General features: G+C 45.9%; 1 protein-coding gene across 1 annotated transcript in view; it reads right to left on the reverse strand.

Annotated features, from left to right (window-relative positions):
* Positions 1-11,982, reverse strand: part of PYGM (glycogen phosphorylase, muscle associated) — a 90,636-nt gene that overhangs the window by 23,812 nt on the left and 54,842 nt on the right. Inside the window, 4 exon segments of the mRNA XM_083165000.1 lie at positions 27-173; positions 8,148-8,240; positions 8,326-8,469; positions 9,273-9,355. Of these exon segments, the coding sequence (XP_083021126.1) occupies positions 27-173; positions 8,148-8,240; positions 8,326-8,469; positions 9,273-9,355 (467 nt within the window).

The raw sequence follows: 11,982 nt of genomic DNA on the forward strand, positions 1-11,982 counted from the left end.
TATAGACGTAGGAACATTGACTGTACATTGAGGTGTCTCAGATTAATTTCAAAGATGATTTCCAGATGCCTTGGAAGTAAATTCTGCAGCAGATGAACCGGCCAGCGCTCCAGAGCCTCAGGTAACACGGTGTGATTGGTGTAAGCGCACGTACGGTTCGTCAGATCCCAGGCCTGCATGACAGACAGAAAGAGAGAATTATTACAGTGGCCTTACGATGCAGTGATGTGTAAATATGGCGGTAATCAGTTCCAGAGCACAATACACGTGTCCCTGCCGATGCCGATACTGGTGGTGGCAGGGACCCAGCAGGGTGCCAGGGGGAAACTGAAGCGAGAGTCATCCTGCCGCTGCAGCATGACCATCACTAACGAGGACTCCCTCGTCTGAGCATGTTCAACAATGTGGAGTGTACACACTAGGCGATATTGCTCAGAAAGCCCTGTCTGAACCATATTGTGAACAATATCGTCTAGCGTGTGTATGGGGCTTAAATGTCCTGTCGACCTATGTAAATTATTTTGCCGTTAGCTCTCTAAGTGCATCAAGGACTGGAATTGATATCTTTCAGTATTATTATTGGTCAAAAAAGGCCAGAGCTAAAAATAAAATATTGGAATGAGATGCTCAGTTTGCTGTGCCAGCGTGTTGATGTCATAATGCTAAATCTGGCACTTGCTGTATATCAGCTGGAACCACTGAAATCACAGTGAAGTACCAAGTTTTTAGGGGGACCAAGAACACATTGTATTTACTAAAAAAGGCAACAGTGGTCCATTTGTCATTCAACGTGCTCATATACATTATACAGCAGAGTTGGAGAGCTTTCTTTAGGTATATCCTCATTTGTTGGAATTTGTACCTTACTACCATTTACAGTTTGCTGTTAGTCAATTTTTATTTTCTTATTTTTATGGCCAGACCTGCCGCCTCCTCTCCTTAGGCTGCTGCCAGGGCTCGATGTCACAATATAGTGACTGCCGCCCGGCGTAAGAAACAAATGAGGGTCGGTGCTGATGATGGGTTCCACTGCCACTCATCCATTCCCTCCACCGTCCCCGCGGCTGCCCAGTGCTGCCTCCACTGTCCCCGCTGCTGTCCGGTGCTCCGTCCCTGATGACAGGAGGCCTCGCTGCTGCCCAGCCGGCCCTAAAAGCGGAGGCCCACTGTGGCCTTAGGAACCGCAGTGGGCCTCTTTTCTCTGCTGTCCTATCTCCCCACTGTCTCTCTCTGCTCTTCTCCCCTTTCCTTTTCTCTTTCCCTCCTCTCCACTCTCTCCACTCTCCTTCACTCTCGCTCTCCTTCCCAGCTCTCCTGCTTTCTCTTACTGCTCTCCTTCTCTCTCGCTGCACTCATTTTCTCTCCCACTCTCCTTTTCTCTCTCTCCACTCTCTCTGCTCTCATCTCTCTCCACTCTCCATGCTCTCCTTCTCTGTCTTCTTCCGCTCTGCTCTCATTTCTCTCCTCTCCCATCTCCTTCCCTCTCAACGCTCTCTTGTTCTCCTTCTCACTCTCTTTGCTCTGTTGTCCCTATCTCTACTTTCACCCCCTCTAAGCTCTCACATTAAACCCCCATGTTTTTTCTGCCTTTCTCCTATGCATATGCTTTCCCTTTATGTCCCAGTGAACCCTTTCAGACCTATTTTCCACCTGTGCTCCCTCATATAGAGACCAGATGCCATCTGTGTGTCCACATCACCCTCTGCTTCTCCCTGTAACCCACTGCTTATCACCCTCTGCTTCTCCCTGTAACCCACTGCTTATCACCCTCTGCTTCTCCCTGTAACCCACTGCTTATCACTCTCTGCTTCTCCCTGTAACCCACTGCTTATCACCCTCTGCTTCTCCCTGTAACCCACTGCTTATCACTCTCTGCTTCTCCCTGTAACCCACTGCTTATCACCCTCTGCTTCTCCCTGTAACCCACTGCTTATCCCCCTCTGCTTCTCCCTGTAACCCACTGCTTATCACCCTCTGCTTCTCCCTGTAACCCACTGCTTATCACCCTCTGCTTCTCTCTGTAACCCACTGCTTATCCCCCTCTGCTTCTCCCTGTAACCCACTGCTTATCACTCTCTGTTTCTCCCTGTAACCCACTGCTTATCACTCTCTGCTTCTCCCTGTAACCCACTGCTTATCACCCTCTGCTTCTCCCTGTAACCCACTGCTTATCACCCTCTGCTTCTCCCTGTAACCCACTGCTTATCACCCTCTGCTTCTCCCTGTAACCCACTGCTTATCACCCTCTGCTTCTCCCTGTAACCCACTGCTTATCACCCTCTGCTTCTCCCTGTAACCCACTGCTTATCACCCTCTGCTTCTCCCTGTAACCCACTGCTTATCACCCTCTGCTTCTCCCTGTAACCCACTGCTTATCACCCTCTGCTTCTCCCTGTAACCCACTGCTTATCACTCTCTGCTTCTCCCTGTAACCCACTGCTTATCACACTCTGCTTCTCCCTGTAACCCACTGCTTATCACCCTCTGCTTCTCCCTGTAACCCACTACTTATCCCCCTCTGCTTCTCCCTGTAACCCACTGCTTATCACCCGCTGCTTCTCCCTGTAACCCACTGCTTATCACCCTCTGCTTCTCCCTGTAACCCACTGCTTATCACCCTCTGCTTCTCCCTGTAACCCACTGCTTATCACTCTCTGCTTCTCCCTGTAACCCACTGCTTATCACTCTCTGCTTCTCCCTGTAACCCACTGCTTATCACCCTCTGCTTCTCCCTGTAACCCACTGCTTATCACCCTCTGCTTCTCCCTGTAACCCACTGCTTCTCACCCTCTGCTTCTCCCTGTAACCCACTGCTTATCACCCTCTGCTTCTCCCTGTAACCCACTACTTATCCCCCTCTGCTTCTCCCTGTAACCCACTGCTTATCACCCGCTGCTTCTCCCTGTAACCCACTGCTTATCACCCTCTGCTTCTCCCTGTACCCCACTGCTTATCACCCTCTGCTTCTCCCTGTAACCCACTGCTTATCACTCTCTGCTTCTCCCTGTAACCCACTGCTTATCACTCTCTGCTTCTCCCTGTAACCCACTGCTTATCACCCTCTGCTTCTCCCTGTAACCCACTGCTTATCACCCTCTGCTTCTCCCTGTAACCCACTGCTTATCACCCTCTGCTTCTCCCTGTAACCCACTGCTTATCACCCTCTGCTTCTCCCTGTAACCCACTGCTTATCACCCTCTGCTTCTCCCTATAACCCACTGCTTATCACCCTCTGCTTCTCCCTGTAACCCACTGCTTATCACCCTCTGCTTCTCCCTGTAACCCACTGCTTATCACCCTCTGCTTCTCCCTGTAACCCACTGCTTATCACTCTCTGCTTCTCCCTGTAACCCACTGCTTATCACCCTCTGCTTCTCCCTGTAACCCACTGCTTATCACCCTCTGCTTCTCCCTGTAACCCACTGCTTATCACTCTCTGCTTCTCCCTGTAACCCACTGCTTATCACCCTCTGCTTCTCCTTGTAACCCACTACTTATCCCCCTCTGCTTCTCCCTGTAACCCACTGCTTATCCCCCGCTGCTTCTCTCTGTAACCCACTGCTTATCACCCTCTTCTTCTCCCTGTAACCCACTGCTTATCACTCTCTGCTTCTCCCTGTAACCCACTGCTTATCACCCGCTGCTTCTCCCTGTAACCCACTGCTTATCACTCTCTGCTTCTCCCTGTAACCCACTGCTTATCACCCGCTGCTTCTCCCTGTAAGCCACTGCTTATCACCCTCTGCTTCTCCCTGTAACCCACTGCTTATCACCCTCTGCTTCTCCCTGTAACCCACTGCTTATCACCCTCTGCTTCTCCCTGTAACCCACTGCTTATCACCCTCTGCTTCTCCCTGTAACCCACTGCTTATCACTCTCTGCTTCTCCCTGTAACCCACTGCTTATCACTCTCTGCTTCTCCCTGTAACCCACTGCTTATCACTCTCTGCTTCTCCCTGTAACCCACTGCTTATCACCCTCTGCTTCTCCCTGTAACCCACTGCTTATCACCCTCTGCTTCTCCCTGTAACCCACTGCTTATCACCCTCTGCTTCTCCCTGTAACCCACTGCTTATCACCCTCTGCTTCTCCCTGTAACCCACTGCTTATCACCCTCTGCTTCTCCCTGTCCCACTGCTTATCACCCTCTGCTTCTCCCTGTAACCCACTGCTTATCACCCTCTGCTTCTCCCTGTAACCCACTGCTTATCACCCTCTGCTTCTCCCTGTAACCCACTGCTTATCACCCTCTGCTTCTCCCTGTAACCCACTGCTTATCACCCTCTGCTTCTCCCTGTAACCCACTGCTTATCACCCTCTGCTTCTCCCTGTAACCCACTGCTTATCACTCTCTGCTTCTCCCTGTAACCCACTGCTTATCACGCTCTGCTTCTCCCTGTAACCCACTGCTTATCACCCTCTGCTTCTCCCTGTAACCCACTGCTTATCACCCGCTGCTTCTCCCTGTAACCCACTGCTTATCACTCTCTGCTTCTCCCTGTAACCCACTGCTTATCACTCTCTGCTTCTTCCTGTAACCCACTGCTTATCACCCTCTGCTTCTCCCTGTAACCCACTGCTTATCACTCTCTGCTTCTCCCTGTAACCCACTGCTTATCACACTGCTTATCACTCTCTGCTTCTCCCTGTAACCCACTGCTTATCACTCTCTGTTTCTCTTTCACCCACTCCTGGTCACCCTCTGTCTCACTGCTGTTCCTTGTCACATGTCCATCTCTCTGTTACCCTCTCCTTGTCACTCTCTGCTTGTCATCCTCTCTCTGTCATTCTCTCTGCCCTTGCATAGGGGCATATGTAAGCTTGGAGAAAGATAAGCTGGAGAGCTGCACTTTACAGTGGTGCAAATCTGTACAGAAGTGTGATTTGATGCTGCTGCTGGCACTAAAACACTGTGGCAATAGCACATCGCAACTTTTGCAGTTAAGAGAATTGACCTTTGTGTATGTACCAAAGCTTGGAGAGAGACAGAGTAGCAACCAACCAGCACCTGTCATTTGTCATAGACCCATCATTCACTATAAACTGCCTAATAGTGTCAATATAAAGGCAAAGAGCAGAGAGGATGCTGGGAACGGTTGCTGACTACGTGTGTGAATTGCTGTTCGTATTTCAGCACCAGATGATACAGTATGTCCCAAGATGCTGCAGTCCTACATGTCCCTGCCTATTATTAGGTGTAGCTGATTTGATTAATGGAACTAGAGGAATTAAGGAGGGCATGCTGCGGAAGAAAGAGCTATTGAAATGGAAAAAAACAGCAGGTAGCTAATGATGACAAAAGACAATCACCATATAAAGCCAAGGGAGAAATAATGTACAGCAAAATGAATTAATTGTATGGCAACATGGTAAGACAAGAACCAAGATAAAGTTCTATGGAAGAAGAGAGGCTGGTGGTAAGAATTTCTAGAAGCACAGAGGAACAAAACGGAGATTTTGTAGTATTCCACACCTTGTGAACAATATTACAATGCTCATATGGATGCTTATATGTTCATGTATCTAAATAATTTGGTATTAAATTATAATATACACTGTCATTCCTTTATATAGACTGTGTACAAACAATGAATGAGCAGAACAGGTGCGGCCTGGCGTGCTCCACTGACATAGCCTACTCCGTACATACACAGTAGCGGTGGCAATATTACACAAGACATTCCTTTCTCTTTTTGGCATTATTCAATTCTTCCCCCCAGCATTAGCTGTTATTATCTGTATGCTTGTTCATGTTTCTTTGTGACGTTGCTTCTTCAGCTCTTCCCAATACTTTCCATAACAACACACCATATAAGTACAGTACAAGCCGTCCTCACCTGGTCTAACCCTAAGTGTAAGACACAGTTTCGGACATTTCTCCGTCTGGTGGGATATTATAGCGTTTATTCAAGATTTCGCCACTAGAGCGAACTAGTCGCCACTAATCGAATGTCTTCAAAAACAGTTCCCAGACAAGAAAACATGGTATAGACCAGTGGAAACTGCTTGGCCGGATTTAAGACAAGCTTTATGTACCGAGCCTGTACCTTTCAAGCTCCTGACTAATAAACAATTTGTGTTACAGATGGTTGCCTCTGGGCATTCCTTTCCCAGGAGGCAGATGGAGAGGAGAAGCCTATCCCCTACCTTAGTGGTAAGTTACTGCCCAGAGAATGTACTGTAGAGCAGGAGTGCATAGCAATTAGGTGAGCCATTGAGTCCTTCAGATATTTTTTATTGGGACTTGTTGGTCACAGACCATGCACAGGTGCTGTGGAGGTTGGTGTTCTTGCGTTGCTGTTGTCTTGGACCTGTGCAGTCATCTCACTAGACCTACCACTGTTTATTTCGGGTGGACAGTGGGCCGTAGTAAACCAGACACAGCTGCTAGACACCTTCTCTTGGACTTTTTACTATTTTTATCTTTTTATGTATATGGTGTGTCCTGTTTGGAATAAAGCTGCTGATTTTAAGAAAATCGCTCTGAGAAATCTGGACCTTAATCGAAGGCTGTGGATACCATCTAAAGATACCTTTTGGTGAATATAGGGCAATGCCCGCAGGTGAGATCTTGACCATATGAATGGGAATGCATGAAATATCCTGAGAAGATAAAAGATTCCCTTATGTGCCTATAGGGCCTTTTTAAGAGGTCAGTTGTGTCTTTCTCGTTTGAATACAAAGAAGCCCTGACCGTTGCGGTGGAGACACCATCTACCCAGTATATAGAATAAGACAGCGCTAGGAATCTAGGAGCTCATTCTTATGAACACCTCTGCCATCAGCAATAACTTTAACCAAAGACTTTTGCTTTTTAGAACTGTATTTCATTTAAAGAAGCACTAATCAATCAAGTATGTGTGTTTTGCATTGTTAATTGTACTAGACCATTGTCATATAACTACATACCGGCGTCACCCATATCACTACATACCTATCACTACATACATATCACTACATACCGGCGTCACCCATATCACTACATACCTATCACTACATACCTGCGTCATCCATATATGTGTATGACTTTATTTGCATCTACTGTTACACAGGGTAATTAGAAGATTAACTGAAATAGGCCGGAGATGAAAACATCATTCAGAAACAATCATTTCATTTTTGTCCATCCAATATTTCCCCCACCTTCCCCATCCACTTCAAGACCTTCGGTTTAAACTAATGGCCCTTAGATTTGGGTGTTTCTGTGCATCCAACCTATTGCTGCTTCTTCCATTCTCCATATTGCATTATTACCTCTGTGAGCTGTTCGGTTTACTTTGACAGGGGAGCCTCAGTTAACTCCTCCCCTCTTCACTGCAGTGAGTGGTGACAATAATGTGTCTATTTATACAGTATGGGTTCCATCACTACCAGCTGACCTGCTACAGAGGTGTCCACTTGTTGGAAGGAGAACTTCCGACTAGTGTCCGGATGTAAATGAATCATTATAATTGATGTGGCTGAGACAGGACAGGTGAAAACTGCTAATCCAGCAACACACTAGGTACAGAGAGGTGTGGTGATTCTATCGGATAGTGTGGCCATCTCTGGACCATAGTTGCATAATTCCTAGAGATACAGTAGTGGAAGCATTGGCCCCTGGGCTCCAGCTGTCAGGGGAGCACGAAGGAAGAAGGACTATGGGGGCTGCTGAATTAGGACAAATCTTTCTCCACACATTTCATAGTGAATGCTGGAGTTACTGCTGACTGCGAATAAGCTCCCTTGGCAGCGCCGTTGTACTGAAGAGTCCTGCAATGTGTGACGATAACAGCAGAAGAGTAGGTCATATGGAACCATTGGGAGGGGCTCAACCATCTATTTAATTTTCGGGTACCTGGCTTATGCCCATGCTAGACCATCTATATTTTTGTTAGCTGGAACAAACACAAATTACTTGTTCTAAGTCCCTGTCAGGAATAACATAATATAGAGATGATTGTCCATGTGACTGAAAGATGGCATGCATTGGCATGGGTGGCAGCCTAAACATTGGGGGTTATCAAGCAGAGCTGGCTGCTATGCGCTCTACGGGTTTTAGGACAAGGGTGAATACATTCGTTTGTGCTCATACCATTATGTGCTGCTTACGTTCCCTGTCTGAATACATGATGCTTGCTACTACTGATAACACAATGTTACATTACCATATCCCAGTCCATTTTCTCAACATCCAGAAACAGTCTCATGAGCTCAGGAATAGCAAGAGATGGGTGAGTGTCATTGAGTTGTATGGCCACCTAAGGAGGAGAACTTAGCATTACAAAACGTTGCAAAAGGAAACATAGGGGTGATGATGAAGATAAGTGCAGCAGAAATGATTACCTTCTCAGGAAATGCTTCAAAGGATGTGCGGACTGCATCGCGGCACCCAAACTTAGAGGACTTGAACCGTCTGATGATATCTTGCAGTGTGGCAGCTACCACAAAATACTCCTGTTTCAGACGCAACTCTTTACCTTCAAAAAACTGGGAGTGGCCGGAGTGTGAATCAAATGAAAACAATAGAAATTCAACATTTTAATACATACTAAACAGATAATAGTTATTTGTTTAGGGTTTAATGAAAACGTTGGGGGTTATTCAGACCTAAACGCACGACTGCGAATTTGCAGGTCAGAAGATAATCGAACAACTGTGCATGCCACACATTTTCTGAGGGAAGTTCTATGACGTCAGCTCCGGCTACAATCAGCCGCCAAAAACGTAAGTCCTGGGCTATGCGCTGACTGTACACACTGGAAATATAATTCTATGGTGAGTGGTTCCATATGGATTTGCTGCTAATCCCTGGGCTGCCATATTTTCATGAGCATTTGCAGGGAGGTACTTTACTCTGACTGGGCGGTACCTGATCGCCGGTGTGATAGGCCGGGGTGTGGACTATGGTAGAGAACACTGGAGCTTCCTGCAGTGCTTGTATGATGCTTTGACCATCATTACTGTGCTGATTACATTATATGCTATGAAATATAAAGACCAAGACTTTATCTGATCCAGTGTATGGGCTCAATTCATCACACTAACCACTATTTGGAAGGATTGACACCTGAGTGCTCCAGGAGGGCTGCCATATATTCAGGGTTGCCTTCTTTCTGGCTGCCCTCTCTGGGAGTGATCTCTGCATTGTAGCCACTCCCCCAGCCATGCAATGCTGGTATTACAGGCATTGCACAGCATATATTAGATAGATTTTCCTACAGGTGAGGCCTAGTCCTAGCAGTCAGAGTTCTCGGTTTATATAACAGACATAATACAGAATTATTACTTACATTATCATTTGGATACAGAACACGTGAGATGTTTTCAGCAAGGTTACGATCTAATACAGCCTGGATGTAACCACCAACATTGACTGGAGATACAAGGAGACAAGGAGACAGTAAGGCATGTGCAATAATAATGGAACAAAATAAAGGAAGAAAAAGAATGATAGAAACAACATTAAGCAGAGGCATAATATACTAGAATCTATCAGGTAAAATATAGTTGCAGATGGAATCGGAGAAAGGGATTTATTGGTAAGTACCAAAATCTTATTTTCTCTTTCATCCATAGGGGATGCTGGAGTAGTAGTCATTACGATTGGGACATCCCAGAGCCTCGCTCACGGGCGGAAGAGCACTGAGAGTCTTGCAAATCTGTGCGGTTGAACAAAGATTCTGGAGCCGCATGGATGTAATGAACCGATACTGATACCAGAACTGTCCTTGAGGCTGTGGTGTATGCCTGACGAATTGTAATATGTATCCATCTAGACCAGGTCTGTTATGAGGCAAGCCAACCGTGTCTATTTGCATACAGAAAGAAAGAGCATTTGTCTTCCAGATAGAAACCATCCTTTTAACATAGATGCAAAGAGCCCTTACAGCATCTAGTGACTTCGCAGATGGAGAGTCGCCAGGTAGCACCAGCACCACAATAGGTTGATTTATGTGGAATGTTGAAACCACCTTAGGTAGAAAATCCTGATGAATTCAAAGTTCGGCCCTGTCCTCATGAAAGATTAGATAAGGCGAACGACAGAAGAGGGCTCCCAATTCAGACACTCGTCTGGTCGATGCGAGTTTAATTAACAAATTGGTCTTCCAATAGTCTGCAAAGCAGTCTGCAGATACAGTACTTGAGATCTGCAGACTCAAGTTGTTCAAAAAGTGGAGACTGCAGGAACTGCAGTATCAGAGTGAGATCGCACAGAGCCATAGGCGGTACAAAAGGTGGCTGAAAGCCTTAACACACCCTGTAACATCTGGAAGAGGATCCAAACTCTTTTGGAAGAAGATTGAAAGTGCTAAAACCTGAACTATTGAGAGAACTAAGATGAAGACCAGCTTCCAATCCTAATCGTAGGAACCAGAGAAGAAGGTTTAACATAAAAGTTATGGATAAAAGAAGTCTTTCATACACCACAAGACATACACCTTCCAAATATAACAATATTGTTTGGAAATAATGGCTTTATGTGTTTGAATCATTGTTGGAATGACTACTGAGGGAATGCCAAACTTTTGTAACAATATCTGTGCAACAGCCAAGCCGTCAAACACAGCCAATGTAAGTTTTGATAGAGAAAAGGACCCTGCTGAAGCAGGTCTGGCCAAAGTGGCTTCTCTGTTAGTAGAAGTTGCAGATTGGTATACCAGGATCTCAACAGCCAATCTGGAGCAATGAGGAGGACTATTACCTGTTCCCACTTCATCCTCTTGAGAAAAAGTGATAGAAACTGGAAAGTTGGAGATGCATAGACCAATTGGAATGGCCATTGAGCCGTCAATGTGTCTTCTTCTAGAGCTTCCAGATCCCGAGTTCTGGAATAGTAACTCGGAAGCTTTGTGTTGTTCCATAAATCCATGAGATGCACTTCTGGAATCCCCCATCGATTTAATAACTGGTGGAAGATGCTGGCGGGGAGTGTTTGTACATTTCTTTAGGCTAAACAAAGTATTGGTATAACCGCCTTCACGGATGCTTTGCTTTTGGTTCCACCTTGTTTGGGGATGTTTGCCACAGCCGTGGCATTCTCAGGCTGCACTTGTAAAGCTTTTCCTTTGAGAAGAGGAGCAGCGTGAGACAATGCTCAGTACACTGCCCACAACTCTAATACATTTAAGGGTGGGACCGTTTCTTAAAAAGTGTTCTGGTCACTGCACCCCAACCGTGTTGACTGGCATCGGTTGTCAGAATCACTCACTGGATGAGTCCAAACCGATGACCCTCCACCAGATTTGTCTGATTCAGCCACCACAAGTGAGAAAGTCGAGCCTGAGGGGACAATCTGACAAGATGTTAGAGATGCAGATGCAACCCTGTCCACTTGAATAGAAGATCCAGTTGGAAGGGCCTGGAATAGAACCTTCCAAATTGCAAAGCCTCGAAAGCTGCGACCATCATTTCTAACAACTGAATGGAAAGATGAACCGATACCCATTTGGTTTGCAGGATCTGGTGTACTAACACTTGAATGGCATGCACTTTATTTACTGGCAGAAATACCTTTAGCAGTATGGTGTCTATGATCATGCCTAAAATTGTAATTACCTGTTAGGGAACCAACTGTGATTTGACCACATTGATTATCAATCCATGCTGAATGACATCATGGAAATCATCCAAATAATAAAATTATCTGATTATCTGTGTCTGTAGATATGACATAATTACTGCCATCACTATAGTGAACACCTTTGGAGCTGTTGAAAGGCAAGGCCTGAAACTGGTAGTTGAGTATTCCACTTGAACCTCAACACCCGGAAATAGGGATTTAGCGACTTCAGATTCAAGATCACTCTCATTATTCCGTCTGGTTTGGGAACCAGAAAAAGACTGGAATAAAATCCCTAATGTCTTTGATGAACAGGAACTATCACTATAACACAGGTCTCCAATAACTTGTCTATGGCAGCCTGAAGCAGTCAGCCATTTTCTGTGAAAGGTGAAAAGGCTGAGCTGAAAAAATTATGAGGTGGAAGCACCTAGCACTTC

Source organism: Crinia signifera, chromosome 11 (assembly GCF_055691185.1).
Source record: "Crinia signifera chromosome 11, ASM5569118v1, whole genome shotgun sequence".
In the NCBI taxonomy this organism is placed as follows: Eukaryota; Metazoa; Chordata; class Amphibia; order Anura; family Myobatrachidae; genus Crinia; species Crinia signifera.